Source organism: Mustelus asterias, chromosome 21 (assembly GCF_964213995.1).
Source record: "Mustelus asterias chromosome 21, sMusAst1.hap1.1, whole genome shotgun sequence".
Lineage (NCBI taxonomy): Eukaryota > Metazoa > Chordata > Chondrichthyes > Carcharhiniformes > Triakidae > Mustelus > Mustelus asterias.
The window spans coordinates 54,134,293-54,155,841 of NC_135821.1; the positions used below are offsets into that span (position 1 = coordinate 54,134,293).

Genomic DNA, 21,549 nt, shown 5'->3' on the forward strand with positions numbered 1-21,549 from the left:
CAATTGCACACTGGTAATTTGTATCCAAAGCTGTAGGACACTGGAGTCTATTCAGGTCACTCTGTACCCTGAGGCAATTTACTGTGCTGGCTGTGTACACTTGGAGGCAAGTTACACTGATTGAATGTAACTAGGTTGATATTTAGTGTTTGGTTAAAGAATGCTTGAACGTTTCTGCAGTGTATTACAAATACATAACTAAACACTTAAAATAACTGGAAAAAAGTATGAGAAATATTGTTGAGGCTATTTCTACAGAAGCTATTTCATGCAGATTGAAATTCTATCAGATGCATAGCGCTACTTGCACCTCTGTGGTTGTTTTGTAATTTTTGTTTAATCTCGTTGAAAGTTTGAATTCACGTTTTCCCTCTAATACTCGGAAAAGTATAGTACAATACATGTGTCCTTGTTTTGTGTCTTCAGCATTGAAAATAAACCTCAAAGAGGAAATAAAGAAGAATGGGAAGTTAGCAAGACATCTTAGTTGAAAAGATGGCTTTTGAGGAAGCTTTTAAAGGTGTTTCAGGAGGTAGGAGGAATTCATAGAATCATAGAATCCCGACAGTGCAGAAGGAAGCCATTCGGCCCATCGAGTCTGCACCGACCACAAAATCCACCCAGGCCCTATTCCCGTAGCCCCACATATTTACCCTGCGAATCCCCCTGATACACGGGTCAATTTAGCATGGCCAATCAACCTAACCCGCACATCTTTGGACTGTGGGAGGAAACCAGAGCACCCGGAGGAGTCCCATACGGACACGGGGAGAATGTGCAAACTCCTCTCAGACAGTGACCCGAGGCCGGAATTGAACTCGGGTCCCTGGCGCTGTGAGGCAGCAGTGGTAACCACTCTGCCAAACTGAAGTAGAAACAACTGAGGGTTTTACCACTTGTGGTGTGGTGGGGGATACAAGGGGTGAGAACGGGGAGGCCAGAACAGCGAAAAGGAAAAGTTCAAAATTAGATCATGTTGTAGAGATGCTGTGGAATGATTTGTAGAAGATGAGGATTTAAATTACTTTCTGTGAGATGACAGAGAGCCATTGTAAGTCAGTGAGGCTAGAGATAACAAGTGAATATACTTTGTGTAGTGTTCAGAATGATTTCGAGGGTGGAAGTCTAGACGCTAGCAAGGAAGGAATTAGGCAAATTACAGGAAATGAATTTTTAAATTTGTTCTACCTCCAGCTAATTTAAATTGATTATAGTACCATAACACCTACATTGCTAGTCTCTATGACCTTGGAAAATCGGGTCTAGTCTACACATCACTGATTAGCTTGCACAGAAGATTAATTTAATCAGCGTTATAGTCATCTTGGGATGGCGTGAAGTGCTCATTGGCACGTAACTTGAGGTATCAGAACACAATATTTTGTACTTCAATGTAAATATTACAGCTGAACAGCGTTGTTTAGGCTTTTTTTCTCAAAAATATGCCATATCGATTCTAATTCGGAACAGGTCTCCATAGGAGTATTCCTACGTTCATAGAATCATAGAGTCCCAACAGTGTTGAAGGAGGCCATTCAGCCCATCGAGTCTGCACCAACTCTCTGACAAAGCATCTTACCCAGGCCCGCCACCCTGTTCTATTCCCGTGAACCCATGCATTTACCATGGCTAATCAATCTAACCTACACATCCTGGGAAACTAGGGGACAATTTAGCATGGCCAAACTGCCTAGCCTGCACGTCTTTGAACTGTGGCAGGAAACTGGAGCACCCAGGGGAAACCCACACAGTCACTGGGAGAATGTGCAAACTCCATACAGACAGTCACCCAAGGCTGGAATAGAACCCAGGTCTCTGGCAGCGAGACAGCAGTTCTAACCACGGTGCCACATTTGGATTTGAAAATAAATTTTGACTTGGGGAGCAAGAATCAAAGTATTGCTGAGGTTGGAAATCTGAAACAAAAACTGAAAATGCTGCAAATACAACAGGTCAGTCAGCATCTTTGAATAGAACAGACAAGCCAGCATTTTGACTGGAGACTCTGCAGAACTGCAGGTTTTTTCTTGTATGCCAAAATATGAAAATATTGCCTTTTATTTCATACAATATTGAAATAATTAAAACGAAGCACACTTGGGTCAAGTTGGGAAGAAGATTTGTCAACAGGATAGTCACTATCATTTGGAAATTTGTCAGGGCATGGGAGCTTGACTTTTGAAGCAGGTTAAATTGTAAAGGCATTTGAAACTCTGAAGCTATGTGAAACACAATTGCTACTGTTTAGTAGCATTCTGTGATAGAATGAAGGATAAACTTGCATTTTATTTCGTGTCTTTCATGCCCACGGGACCTCTCAAAGCACCTTTCACCCGGTGAAATATTTTTAAACCGAAATCGCAGTTGTAATGTATGAAATACAGCAGCCAATCCGCACACAGCAAACTCCCACAAATAACAATGTGATATTGACCAGATAATCATTCTTTTGTGATACTGATTGAGGGATAATTATTGGCCAAGACACTGGGGTTAACTACAAATTAGTGTCTCAGGGGTCTTTTACATCCTCTCAGAGCTCCGAAGTGGACTTGGTTTAATACCTCATCCGAAAGACAATACCTCTGTTCCAATTTGGAGCCTCTGATTTGGTTTTTGTGTCCAAATCCTGGAGTGGGACTTAAACTCAAAACCTTCTGATCTAAGCTATGACTGGACACTCTGCAGTAATTCCTGCAGTTGCTTTGCTGCTTTGGTTTAGATAAGTAAAATTTATTTATTAATCACAAGTGAGGCTTACATTAACACTGCAATGACGTTTACTGTGAAATTCCCCTAGTCACCACACTCCGGCACCTGTTTGGGTCAATGCACCTAACCAGCATGTCTTTCAGACTGTGGGAGGAAACTGGAGCAACCGGAGGAAACCCACGCAGACACAAGGAGAACGTGCAAACTCCACACAGTGACCCAAGCCGGGAATCGAACCACAGTGCTAACCATTGTGCCACCCATACCCACAGACCTCCCCAAGTAGTGAAGAGTTCTCCTGCTGACTTTAGTCCTGTCAAAAATATGTATTTCATGGATGAAATAAAATTTACTTCTCCATGAAAAACATTCTATCAAGAAGATCTATAAGAGGTAGTCCTAACATTTCCATCTAAAAATCTCCATCAGTTGCCAGATTGCAGAAGTGATGTGTTCTAAAAGGATGTTTTAGCTAGATGAGACTGATTCTGTTTTAAAAGTTGTCTGGCTGTGTTTATTGTGCTCAGTTAGTTGCTTGTATATGTCTTTTAATTAATCTAGATATTAGTAACTTGTATACATCTAGTAATATACGCATTAGTAACTTGTGTATGTCTATTAATTAATATACACATGCATTTGATGTTTTTTCTGAGCTTGCATGAATTGTTCATGTTGTGTGATGTTTTTCACCTTTCAGGGAAGGGAATACAAGTAGGGAATACAGTGGGTGTTATAAGAACATAAGAACTAGGAGCAGGAGTTGGCCATCTGGCCCCTCGAGCCTGCTCCGCCATTCAATAAGACCATGGCTGATCTTTTCATGGACTCAGCTCCACTTACCCGCCCGCTCACCATAACCCTTAATTCCTTTACTGTACAAAAATTTATCTATCCATCTATGAGGATGAATGCTACTTTAAAAAATATTTTGGGGGAAATTGTGTTCTGTAGATAAGACATCGTGTGGGTACATGCACGCACGTCTGTGTACGCACCTATGTACGTGTGCATTGGTATGTATACATCCATGTATGTATGTATGCTTACGTGTGAAGATGTGTGTGCACGTGTGCACACGCTGTGTATGCATGTGTGTTGTGATTTAATTAAGCTGGGGAAAGATTCAGAGAGAAAACCTGTCTGGGAGATTGAGAGGTAAAAAGGGTAAGGTTCTAAATGCATGCATTTGTAATAAGAGGCCTCAGTGAAGTGGATTTATAAGTAAATACATTGGGTTTAGAAATATAAAGCGATAGATAGGAACTTGGCTTTTTAGCTGTTAGATTTCAAAGGACCTTTACAATTTACAAAGATTTCATAAGTAAACAAGAGGAGGTTATTAAATTTTATTTGACCCTCAAAGGGAAGTGATAGGAAAACAGAGGGGTTTTTATATTTTGGAAAAGTTTAGTTCAATGAGGTGCTGAGGGCAATGGAATCGAAGATGAAAGGTAAAAAAGGATATTCATAGAATCATAGAATCCCTACAGTGCAGAAGGAGGCCATTTGGCCTTTCAAGTCTGCCCCGACCACAATCCCACCCAGGCCCTGGCCTCGTAATCCCATGTATTTAACCTCCTAATCCCTCTAACACTAAGGGGCAATTTAGCATGGCCAGTGCACCTAACCCGCACATCTTTGGATTGTGGGAGAAAACTGGAGCACCTAGAGGAAACCCACGCAGACACGGGGAGAAGGTGCAGACTCCGCACAGACAGTGACCCAAGCCGGGAATCGAACCCGGGTCCCTGGCGCTGTGAGGCAGCAGTGCTAACCACTGTGCCATCCCATTGTGGAAAGATGTTGAGTTGCATTGTATTGGCTGTTTGAGGAAGATATCCTTGGAATGCCTCTGTGCTAAGAGAAGGTGTAAAATCAGAAGCAGCCATCCAAGAACCAGGAAAGTGTTTGTGTCAGAAGGCAGTCTTGTTCCTGTGGATAGCCATGGCAAAGAGGAAGAGTTTGAGAAGTCACGTGGCAGACGTTTACTAAAGTGATAGCAGTTTTGCCTTAGGTAAGACTACTGAATTTTTGGAAGGTTAAAAATTGACAAGGGAATGTTGCTTAGAAGATGTTTACTTGTGTGTTCTGACCAAGCAAGATTTTGTGGGGAATGTTTTGTAAGATTCTTTTAACAGTGTAACTTTGACCGTGCGTGCTTAAGGTTTTATTTTCAGGTTAAAAAATATTTTAATTTTTTAAATCCCAAAAGTGTTACTGGGATTCTGTGCTTCTGGGATCAGGAGGTTTCTCCTTGTTTTCAGAATATATAAAAAAGATTACGATCACCAAGATGACTTTCCCTCTGGGGTTTGACTTGCTCAGCAAATAATATCTCCTGTGGCTGTCGCACTGAAGCACAATATCCCTGCATTACTTTTGAAGTGCAGTTGCTACTGTGCAAGTTTAACATCAGAGGATATGGTAGCAGAATGGTTATGTAACAGGGTTATTAATCCAGTGGCCTGAACTAATGATCTGGAAACACGAGTTCGGATTCCACCGCAGTAACTGGGAATTTAAATTCAATCATTTCATGAAATCGAGCATTAAACAGCTGGTCTCCATATTGGTGGCCATATCCTTTGTTTTTGTTGCCAAAACCCACTGGTTCATGTTCCTTTCGGAAAGGAATTCTTTGGTTTTTGCCCAGTCTGGCCTCAGCCTGACTCCTGAAATTATTTACCCAAACCACTTCTTGTATTCAACAACTGGCTCAAATCCATGAGTCTTTTATGTTTACTTGAGTGAGGGATACAAAAGAATGGTCTAGTTTGGACCAGGGAGCGGCGCGGGCTTGGAGGGCCGAAGGGCCTGTTCCTGTGCTGTATTGTTCTTTGTTCTTTGATGTGACAGGACCTGAGTTTGATACAGCATTAACACAATGCAACCCCCTCTTCTCCCCCACCACCCCCACCCCCCAAGTATTGAACTGTTCACCTTGTTTCTGGAGTAGGGCGGCATGGTGGCACAGTGGTTAGCATTGCTGCCTCACAGTGCCAGGGACCTGAGTTCGATTTCTGGCTTGGGTCACTGTCTGTGTGGAGTCTGCACGTTCTCCCCATGTCTGCGTGGGTTTCCTCCGGGTGCTCCAGTTTCCTCCCACAGTCCGAAAGACGTGCTGGTTAGGTGCATTGGCCGTGCTAAATTCTCCCTTAGTGTATCCGAACAGGCGACGGCGTGTGGCGACTGTTTTTCACCATAACTTCATTGCAGTGTTAATGTAAGCCTACTTTAAAACTAGGGTCTAAAGGTCATGACCTTCTGTCATCGAGGTGGGAGTGCTACCACTGAGTTAAACTGGAAAATGTGCATGGGAGTTTGGGATCGCTGATGAAGTATATCCTGTGAGACTGCTTGGTAAGTCTAGACAAGCTAATCCACAGACATGTATACATGGTTGCAAGTTTTGGGTTATGCAAAAGCGTACAAGAGAGTTGGCAGGGGGAAGAAAACTAGTTCCATAGTCATAATGCTTTTAAGCATCATGATTCACAACAGCCTCGCCCACCAACAACCATGTAATCTCCTGTAAGAGAACAAAAAATAATTAAAAATCTCAGTCTAATCCCCAAAGTTCAGAACCAGTCAAATTACTCTCCCGAAATGGTAATGTGATTAGGTTCAGTGAAAATCCAGTAAGGAGGAGAGAACAGAATAATGCAAGTGAGATCGAAGTTCTCCCAAGTTGCAACGTTCACCAATGCTGTGCGGAAGTTGCAAATGGCATAGACTGCGGAAGTTGGTGTGATTGCTCTGAGTAGCACTTGACACAGCTCTTTACAGTTGAGTACAAAATGGCATCTTGATCCATGTTGAAAGAGGGTGTGTAAAGACTGAGGACAGACTTTATATGAATGGAAGGAATTGAGGAACGAGTACATTTTAAACCAATCGCATACCGAAGAATAAAATATCAGTCTGCCCATTCAAACTGTGGATAAACTTATCACTGACAAGTTTAACCCTCAAACATTGGTACAAAAAACAGAAAATGCTGAGAAACTCTGGCAACATCTGTTGAGAGAGAACAGAGCCAGTGTTTTGAGTCAGGGTGACCCTGGGCTGCTTATTGATATCTTGTTATGTCGATGCCCTAGGTTGGTCAACATGCAGACTTTATGCATCTGGCAACAACACCAAAGTTAACTTGTCAGATTAGGGAAAATCCAGTTTTTAAAACTTAAGGGTGGCACAGTGGTTAGCACTGCTTCCTTACAGCGCCAGGGACCCGGGTTCGATTCCCGGCTTGGGTGACTGTCTGTGTGGAGTTTGCACGTTCTCCCCGTGTCTGCATGGGTTTCCTCCCACAGTCCAAAGATGTGCGGGTTAGGTTGATTGGCCATGCTAAATTGCCCCTTAGTGTCAGGGGGTTAGTAGGGTAAATGAGTAGGGTTATGGGGATAGGGCCAGGGTGGGATTGTCGTCGGTGCCGAGTCGATGGGCCAAATGGCCGCCTCCTGCACTGTAGGGATTCTATGAAAAGCCTGGATCTACGCCATTTAGAAAGTGCCTTTTTATCCTTTCTCGATCCAAAGTGAATGGTATCATATTTGCTTACATTGTGTTAGGGACCAGATCAGAAACTCCAAGGTATGTTATGAAGTTAGCCTGGACCCCAACTTTATTTGATTTTGGCATTAGTGCGAGCATAAGGTGTTTTGCTCCAGGTATGATTCTATTGACCCCCTAGGTAGCTTTTATTGAAACAAACCTTATTTAAGAACACAGTTAGAATATAACAAAAAGAATTAACATAACTTTTACCAATTCAAATACTTAAAACATGACAAAGTACAATTCTTAACAGCTATCTATCACTATAGTTCCAATTTAAGTAATATCCCCATAGACATAAATCCTACTTCAGAATCAATTAGGAGCAAAAGTACATATGTGCACGTGGATGCTAGATTTCCAGCCTTCTGGACAGATTTAACCCCTCTGGACAGATTTAGAAAGATACCTGCTTTCTGACTCCCATACTGCAATTTCCAGAGAAAGATCTACCATCAAGCAGAAGAACTTCAGAGAAAGTGACCTATTTTCTGGCAGATTCCAATCTCAAGAGAGGGGAAGATACAGACAGAACTTTTTCTTGTCTTTTGCAGATCCCAAGCAGCAATTGAACTGGGTTGCTCTCTGTGAGCCAAGCCCTGCCCAGTCACATGATTTTTCTTGTCAAAACCTAATCAAGCTCCACTTGGAAAAACACAAATAATAACCCTGCATTAGTCCAGATTTAAAACTAACATTTCCAGCAATTACGTTCAAATATGCTGCTGCAGTAACAGTAAAACAAACTGCTAAAACAAATCCTGCACAAGAAACATGACACATATACATTTCTTAAAGGCACAGTATCATCACACATTGGACAAAAGTTTGGAAAGTGGGTTTCTTTCATTCACAAATCTATCAATGCCTCTGTATTTTTATGCTTCTGTGTGCAGTGCAACCATCCTTCTGGTTTAGCTCAGCTGGCTGGATGGCTGGTTAGTGATGCAGAGGAATGCCAACAGCGTGAGTTCAACAATGTCTTCTCAACCTTGCGCCTTGCCTGATGACTGGTGATCACCAGTCAACTCTCCCCCTCAATGAGGAAAGCAGCCCCATGATCAGCTGGGACTATGACGACTTGTGTATAAATATACATATATATATATATATATATATATACGCATATACTATGTTTTCTTTCTACTGGTGGTGCTTTTTTGCACATTACCTTCATGTTGATGCATATAACAAAAATCGTTATGCATATGGATGACATTTAGTGGGAACATAGATCTCTCCAAATCTTCTGTATATGCCAGATATAGTTCTTTTTGTGTAAGATTTCGTATAACTCATTGACATGTTTTGTAACAATGTTCTTTCCCCATATGGTTAACTTCATGATCTGCAAAGGGTGAGGGATCTCCCGACTCCACTTTGAAGAGGTATTTTTTTCAAGTGTTTATACGTATGAAAATTAATTACGTTCAAACTGATATTCCAATCATGTACAATGAGGAAACTTACATACAACATTGGTTTTTCAACTCTCAGACTTGTTGAACAGGATGTTGGGTTTAATTTAATTCAAATAATTCATGCAGCCGGGGGGACAGTTTGGGCAGTCTTAAACCAGTTCTTGATGGGCGTGGGAGTATGTCTATAATTTTGCAACTAATTTGCAATTAGATCAGAATGATTGCACTGGTGCAGTTTGAAAAAGATATTGAATGTGCAGTGCTTGGAATCTGTCCCTGAAAGTGCAAGCAAATTATTCTTAGTTGAGTTTATATCTCCAATTTGTCTTGTTTAAATTTTGAAGGGATTGGAAGTTTGCCGAGGACTGTTCAGTGCAATCGCCTTATTGATGGTTGAAGACTAAATCAGAATACCAAACATTCATGGATTGTAAAGTGGAGACATGGTGGCTAAGGTTCCATGGTACTTGCATGTACCTGTATCTTGATTGATGGGGTGGCACAGTGGTTAGCACTGCTGCCTCACAGCGCCAGGGACCTGGGTTTGATTTCCAGCTTGGGTCACTATGTGCGGAGTCTGCACGTTCCCTCCATGTCTGCATGGGTTTCCTCCGGGTGCTCCGGTTTCCTCCCACAGTCTGAAAGACATGCTGGTTAGGTGCATTGGCCATGCTAAAATTCTCCCTCCGTGTACCCAAACAGGCACTGGAGTGTGGCGACTAGGGGATTTTCACAGTAACTTCATTGCAGTGCTAAAGTAAGCTTACTTGTGACACTAATAAATAAACTAAAATAAAATGTGTAAAGAAAAGCTTTAATCCAGAGTACGCAATGTCAAAACTACCTGAAGTTTCTTACCTTGATCATAAAAATGCACTGGGGGAAAATGGTGATTTTGAAAGAGGAGATGGGTAACATCTTTGACCTGCAAAGCTTATGGCACATTACTAACAGCATGGTTTGTTGAGCACCTATGCAAATTTTGAGGTACATGAGCTTCTGGCAGATAAAGGCCAGCCGATGTTCCTCAACGATAAGAAGAAGGAAATTTGTGTAACACTGGTGTGTTCTTCTAGAGATCACTGGGGACTGGAGAAAGACAGATGTTATTCTGTTTTTAAAGAAGTAGCAGCAGTTATCTGGGGGACTACACATCAATAAGTCTGTTGTCTGATGTAGTCGAAGTTATGCTTTTATTAAAGATAAGATCACGGTGTCTGGATCAAAACAAAATTTTAAAAATGGTCATTTTTCACTTGATGCTTTTCTTTTCAGGGTTTGATAAAGGAATTGGATTTCAGTAAGACTTCTCATTCGGTTCGTCTGCTACTGAAAATAGAGTGAGAATCTGTAGGAATAGTTTAGAATGGTTGTGTAATTAGTTGACTAATAGAGCCCAGTGGGTTGTGATATGGGAATTGTAATTGACCTTGCAAAATGTGACCAGTGGGTTTCCTCCAAGGTCTGTTCTGTGACCTCGCTTAATATCTTCATGGATAGTCTGGAGCTCGAAGCCGCAAGCAAAGTGGTTAAGTTTGCAGATGGTGCAAAGCTAATGAAGAAGGTAGACTACGATGCTGAACAGAGTAAGTTACACAAACATCTGAATTGCTTCTGCCACCAAATGTGGAGAATTACGAAACGCTTTACCTGGAAACAAAAATATTTAATAAGGGTAGATCAAATGGAAAGAAGTAATTTAGCTGGTAAATGAAAGAGATTCAGGAATCTGGTTGTCAGATTCATGCTACAGCAACAATATTTTTGGCAGTGAGTGAAGCAAATCAGATTTTGGATGTATTAAAAGGTCATTAATGGGCTGAAATAGTGAGGTAATCAAATGACTCCAAAAAGGATAGCAACGGCTGTTTGTGTCCAGCTGTGGCTGCTACTGACCAGAAATAATGCGGTATAAAAAGGATATTGCAGCTATTGAAATAATACAAGAGAGAACAACCAGAATGTGAGGAGGGATTGTGTAAATTGAGCTTATTCTTACTGGAAAATTAAAGGTTTCTAAAGGGCTAGATAACAGAAACCATGATACATTTTTTCACCTTGTTTTGAACCGTAGAGCCAGAGGACATGACCATTGCTTAATGAGGTGGATACCATCTTCTAAAATATTATTGCATTGACCAAGTGCTTAATTATGGGATATGCTTCCCAGGGGAAGGATCAGCAATGTTCTTTACTCAAGAGCCTTTAAAATAAAATCTCTTAAATAAAAACTATTGGGAGCCTTAAGACAAAAAAAAAGAATGGAGTGAAGATAGAACCATACCTTAAGAGGGAAATTTGTTAATCATGGGCGGCACGATAGCTCACAGCACCAGTCCAAAGATGTGCAGGTTAGGGGGATTAGCGGGGTAAATGTATGAGGTGATGGTGATGGGGCCTGGGTGAGATGCACTGTAGGAGAGTCGGTGCAGGCTCGGTGGGCCTAATGGCCTCCTCCTGCGCTGTAGGCACTGTATGTATGATTCAAAGAAACATTATGCTATATGTGGTCCTGTGAAAAGTCATTTCTTTTTAAACTACCTTTGGGTTTTTATAACAGATCTTGTAATAAATGGAATACAAACATAAAATCCTGAAAAAACTCAGCAGATCAAAGCAGCATCACCTTTCAGAACTGGAATATTAACAGATGCTGCTGAGTATTTTATGTTTTTATTTCAGATGTCTGTGTCTGCAGTTTTTCACTTTGATAATTCATGAAATTAGTTTTTTTTAAAATCATCTTTTAAAAAACTTGAATTCAAAATGCATTGAATTACGGCTGTTGATTATTGTGGTTGAAATAGTTCCTAATCGTGCATTTAGAATAATTTATCATCTTGGCTTTATTCAAAACAATAATGATCACAAACTATAACACTTGTTTCTTGAACCAACGATCTTACCTATAACCATGGTGTAGCTATATCATTAACAGGCTTATGTAGAGCTCAATGCTTTTCATTAATATAATCATTTTGAATTGTAAAGTACAGCACAATGATTAACATTTTATCCGTATAATAAAATAATAGGGTGGCACAGTGGTTAGCACTGCTGCCCCACAGCGCCAGGAACCTGGGTTCGATTCCCAACTTGGATCACTGTCTGTGCAGAGTCTGCACATTCTCCCCGTGTCTGCGTGGGTTTCCCCTGGATGCTCCGGTTTCCTCCCACAGTCCGAAAGACATGCTGGTTAGATGCGTTGGCCATGCTAAATTCTACCTCCGTGTATCCGAAAAGGCATTGGAGTATGGCGACTAGGGGATTTTCACAGTAACTGCATTGCAGTGTTAATCTAAGCCTACTTGTGATTAATAAATAAACTTAAAAATACGGCTTCTCTGCAGCAAGTGAAGCCCGATAGCATAGAAACCAAATTTGTGATTAAGCTAATAAATAACTAACTGCAAAGTTGTGTTGCTGCCTAGGATTTGTCATTTTCTTGATTTGCATTTATTTTTAGGCTTTCTCATGATGCAATCCTGGAAAATGAGATGTGAAAGAGGCGCGGGGAGGGAAATTTGCCACCCTCATTTGGTCTCATCTGCATGCGAGTCCAGATCCAAAATAATGTGGTTGGCTCTTAAATGCCCTCTGAAGTGGCCAAGCAAACCACTCCGTGCAAGGGCAACTTGGGATGGACAATAAATGCTGGCCCTGCCAGCGATGCTCACATCCCATGAATGAAGAGAAAAAAAGGTTGCTATTCCCTGCCCCTGGGTGTTGGAGAAAGCATATAGTATTGTATTAATAAAAATAGATTAATTTTTGACGTAATGCTTTGGAATACAGCGTATGAATAATTGAGAGGATCCATATGCTAAATGTAGCATGGTTGGGTGGGACAGGTGACTTTAATTCTTGAGCCTAAGGTTCCACCTCATGTCTTGGTCTTTGAACGCAAATTGATAGAGGCTCATTACTGTTATTAGTCAACAATTGAATTATTGTTGTATGATGTGACCACCAAAATGTAAGACAGTAATCTTGGTCTTTTATCTTATTCCAATGTTTGCCCAATTTGAAGATTGACAGTGACTGGCTAGAATTCAAATTCTCCTGTTATTAAAAGTTTTGTGTTTTTTTTTAAAGGCTAATTCTATATCTATGTTCCCATTCTGAGCCATGTGAGAAATTTGCCAGTAATGTTTGACTACATAGAAACATAAAAGATAGGAGCAGGAGGAGGCCATTTGGCCCCTCGAGCCTGCTCCGCCATTCATCACAATCATGGCTGATCGCCCAACTCAATAGCCTAATCCTGTTTGCTCCCCATAACCTTTGATCCCATTTGCCCCAAAATGGAAGACAATAATCTTGGTCATTTATCTTATTCCAATGTTAGGTGGAACCATAGGCCCAAGAACTAAACTCAAGTTTATTTTTACTGGGAAGCAGAAAAGATACTTTTGCTATAGTTCTGACTCTAGTTCCAAAAGTCCTGTTTTGTCTCTCATTTTTAATCCTTGGTCCACGCAACCTTCGTAATAACACAGGTGTAGAACATTTACTCTTTGGCAATCTGAATTGTTGGACTGTGATTTGTGCTTTGAAATGAGTACCAGGAATCTATGGAAAAGTTTCAAATTGATGTAGGAATGAAATGGAAGTGACAGAGCTAACTGATAGTACATGGAAAACTGGCATATTTCACACACCTCCACCATTAATGCATTTCTTCCTTTGTCCTTCGATATAGGTGCAAGTACAGAGAACTGTAAGACAGCAGCAAGTCATACCGGGGTGCTAATGCGACTTGGACGGGAAGGTCGATTTGTGGAACAATTGGAAAAAGCTAATTCCATTCAGTCTTGCAGGGATGCCTGCTGTCGGAAATGCCACTGTGATGTTGCCTGGCTGCTGGAGGGGAAATGTTACCTTTTAGACTGCAGGCTACAAGGAAACTGTCAGCTAAACCAAACGGACAGATCAGACTCCGTCTTAATATTTATTCATAAACTTCCTCCTTGCGGGGATTCACCAAGTCCTGTGCACAGAATTTTAAAAGAAAATTTTCGTCACAAACCTGAGCCGAGCACTTCTGATCTGGCCGCAATTGACAGAACCCTGGTTAAAGGTCAGTTATCTGGAGAATCACTGGTAGCAAAGCGAAATAAATTATTTTCCAGGACAAGACGTGAGGCATCTGCACCATCTGGTAGTCCTGCAAAGTTGCCACAAACTGGTAAAGAATCTATTTCCAAACAATCACAAACCACACTGCCTATCAATGACAACAAGAAACTAAGTCCATCTGGAAACACAGAACAGAAGAACACAAAGCAGTTAAAACCACAGCAGCATGCAAATGAAGATCTACAGTCCTCTGTGAAAAGTCCCAAGGAGAATGATACTGCAAATGATCAAGTTAATAAGCATTCTACACCCATGTCAAATGGGAGAGGCTTGGTGGAGATGCAGACTACATCTCCTCAGGTAGACCTTGAATTTTTTGTCAAACAAACCCTTCCCATCTGAACAACTGCTTAATTAGAAATGACAGGTACAGAAATGTCTTTCTTTTGTGTTTTGGTAGGCAATTGTATTCTTAATTTAAATGTGTAGTTTACATTGGAAAACAATTGGAGGCGCACCATGTTTGGGTGTCAATGAATGTGTCACAGGTATACATTGATTTCTCACCTGGTGAATTCCCAGTGAAGACATTAGTGCAGGTTGAGTACTTCACCACAATGGCGTATCACTGTATAAGTCATCTTAGCTATTCTGTTTACATTCAGCCAGTGCAGCATTGGTAGTGACCACGGGGGGGAAAAATACCCTCCTGACGAGGAGTATTATTTTGCTATGACTTATCAAAGTGTAGAGTACTTTAGTTATTTACTATAAATTTGATTTAATATTTTCCTTGCATTTTGGGAAAACGGAAAGCTAAATTTTACCTCAAATTACTGTAAATGTTTTTTTTATTCATTCATGGGACATGGGCATCGCTGGCTGGGCAGCATTTGTTGCCCATCCCTGGTTGCCCTTCGAGGGCACTTGAGAGTCAACCACATTGCTGTGGCTCTGGAGTTGCATGTAGGCCAGACCAGGTAAGGACAGCCGATTTCCGTCCCTAAAGGACATTAGTGAACCAGATGGGTTTTTTTCGACAATTGGGAATGGTGTCATGGTCATCAGTAGATTCTTAATTCCAGATATTTTTTTACTTAAGTTCAAATTCCACCATTTGCCGTGGCGGGATTCGAACCCGAGTCCCCAGAACATTAGCTGAGTTTCTGGATTAATAGTCCAGCAATAATACCACTTGGCCATCGCCTCCTCTAAATGCTAAACATACAGGTTCCCAAACAGGGTCCTGCGGACCACAAAGGAGACGTGATGGGTTTCTAGGGGGATGTGTGCACGTGTTGGGGGGGGGCGGTGTGTGCGCACGGGGGGGGGATGTGCGCGCGTGGGAGGGGATGTGTGCACGCGCGGGGGGGGTGATGTGCGCGCGGGGGGGGGTGATGTGCGCGCGGGAGGGGATGTGTGTGCGCGCGGGGGGGGTGTGCGTGCGTGCACGCGCGGGGGGGGATGTGTGTGCGCGCGGGGGGGTATGCGTGCACGCGGGGGTGGGATGTGTGCACGTGCGACGCGGGGGGGATGTGCGTGCGTGCACGCGCGGGGGGGATGTGCGCGCCCGGGGGGGATGTGCGTGCGTGCACGCGCGGGGGGGATGTGTGCGCGCGCGGGGGGGTGTGCGTGCATGCGGGGGTGGGATGTGCGCGTGTGCGGCGCGGGGGGGGGATGTGCGCGCGCGGGGGGGGGTGTGCGTGCACGCGGGGGTGGGATGTGCGGCGCGGGGGGGGGATGTGCGCGCGCTGGGGGGGGGCGGCGCTCTGCGCATGGATGTGCCTGTGTGTATAGTCATTTTGAATTGTAAAGTACAGCACAATGATTAACATTTTATCCGTATAATAAAATAGTAGAGTGGCACAGTGGTTAGCACTGCTGCGCCAATTCCACAGCTGCGTTCGATTCCCAGCTTGGGTCACTGTCTGTGCGGCGTCTGCACGTTCTCCCCATGTCTGCATGGGTTTCCTCCGGGTGCTCCAGTTTCCTCCCACAATCCGAAATTCGTGGTTAGGTGCATTGGCCATGCTAAATTCTCCCTCAGTGTACCCGAACAGGCGCCGTGGTGACTCGGGGATTTTTTTTACAGCAACTTCATTGCAGTGTTAATGTAAACCTATTTGTGACACTAGTAATAATGCGCAGGTTAAATAGGATGGAGGGAGCAGGGTGAGTTGGAATTGGATTGTTCTACTTCATGACTTCATATATCCAATTTGATTGAATTTAATTTGAAGAATGTAAAATGATGCAGCAAATTGAAATATCTTGGCGCATTCTCCACATTGCAATTATCCTTTAATGACGAGCTGAGCTACAAACTGAGTGACTTTTGACATGTTTTTAATGCTAAGATTCATTAAGCATACTTCAGTGATAACATTTCTCATAAGATATTAAACCTCCTAGTAAAAACTAATAAATGCCGTTCATCTGATGTTCTGATGTATTTGGTTGCTTGGTGCTCCATTATTGGGATTTTGTTGATTAAAGGCTAAGTTTATCATGATGTGCTAAGTAAAGGCTGATTTGTTTCTAAAGTTGCCTTTCACAAAAAGCATTATATCATACCAAATGCACAGAGATTGTTTGGAATAACTGTGTATTGTGGTATTATGAGGAGTGGAGAGAGATGCTCTGCTAGACAGACTAAGTGATATCTGGCAATGAGCTATGCATGTAATTCACTTGTGAAGTGATCCTAAAGCAGTACTGGAATGCTTTATGAATGTCAGCAGAGCTCCAAGATTCAATTACGGCCCTAAAGGGGAATAGCATTGTAGGTTTAGGAGTGGTTCTCAGGCTTTACTTTTGTTGAAAGACTCTTTTCCCCCACCCCACCTAATGCATGAGTAATCATGGACCCTGTCCCCGTGGCTGACACTGTGTATATTGTTATCATTTGACTGGTTTGTAAGAGATTGTAATATGCACTTGAAAATTATATAAAGTCAGCCTGTAAGCCATCAGGCAGTAAACGTCCTTGTTATTGTCATAGTCAGCTGCAAATGATTCATAACATTTGGCAGAGGATCCATTTTGTAAGCAAGCTATTTGCACTTTCTTTACAATTACACTTCACTTTGCTATTCACAGAGCAACTTCAGAGCTGTCTGAATATAGTAATGAAATAACACTGCTGAATAAACATTCAGGTAATCTGGAAGGATGTGATATTTCTAAGAAAAAATATTTTATTGATTGGGCAATCTTCAAGTTTATATGAAAATATTCAGACTCATTTGGATTTCATTATTTAATCTTCATAGTGATTTTGAGTAAAGTTGTGAGAAGTTTATCATTCTTGTGCATTATTTAGTTGCCGTGTTGATTCGGTAAGTTTACCCAGTGAGTAGCAGAGACATAAAGAATCAGGTGGGTGTCAGGTCCATACCTTGTGCTGATTTAGCAAATCTCACTTCTTTTGGTAGTCGGCGTGTTTCAGTTCGCCTCACCAGCCCTGCTTTAGGAAGATAAAAATCAGCCAGAGCTCCTATTCTTGCCGTCTGTCCAATGACCCATGTGTGAGTGTTTGTGTGTATGTCCTTAGAATTATAGAATCTCCACAGTGCAGAAAATCTGCACCAATTCTCTGACAGAGCATCCTAGTAAGAGTTTTAACAACATCAGGTTAAAGTCCAACAGGTTTATTTGGTAACAAATACCACTGGTGTTGTTACAACTCTTACTGTGTTTACCCCAGTCCAACGCCGGCATCTCCACATCATGAGAGCATCCTACCCCAGGCTCATCTCCCGCCCTATCCCTGTAACCCCACATATTTACCCCGCCAACCCCTCTAACCTACACATATTGACATTAAGGGACAATTTAGCATGGCCAATGCACTTGACCAGCACATCTTTCGGACAGTGGATGGAAACTGGAGCACCAGAGGAAACCCACGCGGACACGGGAGAACGTGCAAACTCCACACACACTCACTCGAGGCCGGAATTGAACCCGGGTCCCATGACTCCCACAGGCTTTCTTTATTACATTCTCAGGAGAGTATATTTTAGGAACTTTTGTAATGTGCATATTTTCTGAAGATATTTTGAAGCCACTGGACACTTAGTTGTAGAGGACGGCATGGTGGCAGTGGTTAGCACTGCTGCCTCACAGAGCCAGGAACCCAGACTTAATTCCGACCTTGGATAACTGTCTGTGAGGAGTTTGCACGTTCTCCCCATGTCTGCGTGGGTTTCCTCCGGGTGCTCCGGTTTCCTCCCATGCTCCAAAGATGTGCGGGTTAGGTTGATTGGCCATGATAAATTGCCCCTTAGTGTCAGGGGGATTAGGAATGTAAATATGTGGGGTTACGGGATAGGGTGGGTGGGATTGTTGTCAGGACAGGCTCGATGGGCCGAATGGCCTCCTTCTGCACTGTAGGTTCTATGATTCTATGTTCCTATACATAATTTATGAAGTTATTGCATGTCCTTACTGTGCTTGCCTGTGGGAAGATTACATTGAATGTGCTTGTTTTGGGCCAGTTACTTTTAATTTTGGTTTCTGAGCATTAAGGGAGCTTGGGGATTGATGGGAGGGGCTCTGTCTACTGGATGCCTTCATGGTTGGGTTCGAGCCTTCATGGCCATAGGCAACGTAGTTTGTTTTGAGTGGATCTTTGCGAATGGGTCCCAGATTGCTTGTATTTCTCCAGGTCCAAACAGTGGCTGTAACGTTCCTTTCGTGTTTCAGGCATTTGTTTGTTGTAACTGAAGCTGCATTCCACCTCCCCTGAATCTCTCAAATCTTCCAATTTCTTCTCTGCTCACTTCCTCTTTATTTAGGATATTTTGCTTTGTTAAAAGGACTGTATAAATGAAACTTGAGACTATCATCTGACCTATCTGAGGTTGCATATTGAAACTCATTCTTAATGGATAAGTATTGTAACGCTTCTGTTAAGCAAGATAAGTTCAAGTGTTTGTATTTCTCTTTATCTCTTTCAACACTATTGTTTCTGTACGAATAGTTTGAAAGCTTTGTTTATAATACGTCTTGAAATATTCTTCCATTTTGAACAAATTTTCAAATAAATTTGTAAAAGTCTCATTTTAATGTTGCCAAAATGTAGGTGTAATCAAAGCATTGATTTTCTTGCCAAATTTCTCTAGGTGCCTGAAGGAACCTCTTTGCCAAACGCTGCCTCTTTGGTTGATCCTCCTTCTAATTCCAATTTGTCCAGTCCATCAGACAAACAGAAATGGATGCAAATGAATGCAACAAATAACAGTATAATTGAGACATTGCCAGTTACCAGCATTCCAACTCTGCTCCTGGACACTTTACCAGCACAAGTAAAAACTACTGCGATGGCACAAGGTACAACTCCAGCTTATACATCCAACACTACAAGTACAGCCAGAGGTATACCTGACAAACCAGGTGAGCTGCCCTGACAGTATATACAGTGCATACATTCGTTGTTTTGTTGGTGCTTCAGTAGTAGGGTGAGAGACCAGCAAAAAATAGATATCACAGAACTGATGCCTGTTCAATTTAATGACAGTTAACAGAAGGCTGACTGCAAATTTAATAATCGCACTAATTCTTTTTAACCAGGAGGCATGACGGGCAGTATTCTTCCATCACCAACTTAGCCAGTCACCCATTGTAACTGGTATTCACTTAATTTTCTTCCTATCGATATTAATCAGATGAAAAGTGGGTTGGACCTGCAATTGGGTCTGCCCAAGCAAATTATTGGTCATGAGCGAGTATTGATGAGTTGAAGGTGAAATTTAACCATGCTGTTTGTCTCGACCAAATTACTTGTTAAAATACCAGAATGGGAAATATCTCCTTGTACAGGGGCTTTCATTTCATAATCTTTTGGCAGAGGGAACAAAAATCTAATTTGAAGGAGAGAAAGAACTTGCATTTATAAAAAGCCTTCCGTGGCCTTGGGTCACCCTGGAGTGCCTCACAGCCAATGAAGTACTTTTGAAATGAAAGCAGAAACTGCTGGAAATGCCCAGCATCTGTGGAGAGGAAAACAGAGTTAACGTTTCAGATTGATGGTTTCCCATCAGAATTGTGTTTGAGTTATAGCTCCTGCTGTCATGTTAAGGAAAGACAACAATTTAGCGCACTCTCACATTCAGCAATGAGATTATTAACAGGATGGTCTATTTCATTTGTGATGTTGGTTGAGGTGTAAAGGTTAGCTGGGCATTAATTGTGCTTCCTTGCATTTCAAGAATACTGTCATGGAACTTCTGCATCCAGTTTGAGGGCAAACAAGACCTCTGTTTAATGTTTCATCTAAAAGATGACACTTACATCAGGGCATCACTCCTTCAGTAGTGCACTGAAGTGTACGGCCAGATTTTGCTCTTGAGTCTCTGGATGGCGGATGGCTTTAACCTTCTGACCCTGAGGCAAGAATGCTATCATTGAGCTAAGGCTAACACCTGAAATGACTTTGCCAGTGTTTTGATTTAAAAGTTAGCTCTTAATTCAGTCTTGATTTTTAAAAATATTTTGGAATCCGTTGAACTTGCAACTACAAACCTTTGCATATAACTGGAAGTGGCTCATACCTATTCCGCTTGTCTCTTAACCTAGGATCAGGTGTTGAACCTTCAATATAATGTTCCCAATTTCTCACAATCCTGGAGGTTGCCATTAACCAGAAACTGAACTGGACTAGCCATAATAATGCTGTGGCTACAAGAGCTAGTCAAAGATGAGGAATCCTGCAGTGAGTAACTCACCTCCTGACTCCCCAAAGCCTGTCCTTCATCAACAAGGAGCAAGACAGGAGTGTGATGGAATTCTCTGCGCTTGCCTGGATGAAGCTCAACACCATCCAGGACAAAGCAGCCCACTTTATCATACCCCTTCCGCAACCATTCAATCCCTCCACCACTGATGAACAGTGGTAGCAGTGTGTACCATCTACAAGATGCACTACCGGAACTCATAATGTTCCTCAAACAACCATCCAAACTCACTACCACTACAATCTAGAAGGACGAGCAGCATATACCTGGGAACACCACCACCTAGAAGTTCTCCTCCAATCCACTCACCATCCTGACTTAGAAATATATTGCCATTCCTTCACTCACTGGGTCAAAATCCTGGAATTCCCTCCCTAACAGCACTGTGGGTGCACCTACAACTCAGGGACTGCAGCAGTTCAAGAAGGCAGCCCACCACTACCTTCTGAAGGGCAATGAGGGATGACAATAAGTGCTGGCCTAACCAGCGATGCCTACATCCCATAAATGATTGAAAAAAAATGCAGCATTATGAAACCATTCATATAATTTAATCCTAGGCTACAGTTTGCATTGTTGGCGTCTATACTGATGTCTCTGATTAATTCCTCATGCCTGTGAAATGCAGCGTATTCTGTTCCACCACCTCCCCCTCCACTCCTCTCTCTATATTGCTGTTACCAACATCAATAACTTTATAAAAACGTGATTTTCACTGGAGATTTGAATCCAAATCCATGTTGCTCATAAGCTAACAGCTCATAAAAAATGTTATTAATTTGGTCATTATCTAAGGAGAGAATTATTACTTGTCCAAAAGAATCAAACTCAATGTCCTTTAATATTGTTTTAATGGATTGAGAGTGACATATTCAGAGAGAATCATTTATCAGGATCACTCAGAATACAGAATAACGATGATCAAAACCAGTTTAACAACCAAATATGGAAAGCAAATTTACTCAGCAAAAAAACAAAATTAAAATTACATTTTATAAAAACAAGTAATATTTAATGAAATATTGAGTTGAGAGGTGATC

At 42.0% G+C, this 21,549-nt stretch overlaps 1 protein-coding gene across 2 annotated transcripts in view; it reads left to right on the top strand.

Annotated features, from left to right (window-relative positions):
* kiaa0319l (KIAA0319-like ortholog) overlaps positions 1-21,549 on the top strand; it is an 88,113-nt gene that overhangs the window by 14,321 nt on the left and 52,243 nt on the right. Inside the window, exons 3-4 of one of the 2 annotated variants that reach the window (XM_078237903.1) lie at positions 13,396-14,132; positions 18,899-19,169. In XM_078237903.1, the coding sequence (XP_078094029.1) occupies positions 13,396-14,132; positions 18,899-19,169 (1,008 nt within the window). Of the gene's footprint in view, positions 1-13,395; positions 14,200-18,898; positions 19,170-21,549 lie in introns of those variants that run through there. The other variant, XM_078237904.1, reaches the window with a different exon arrangement.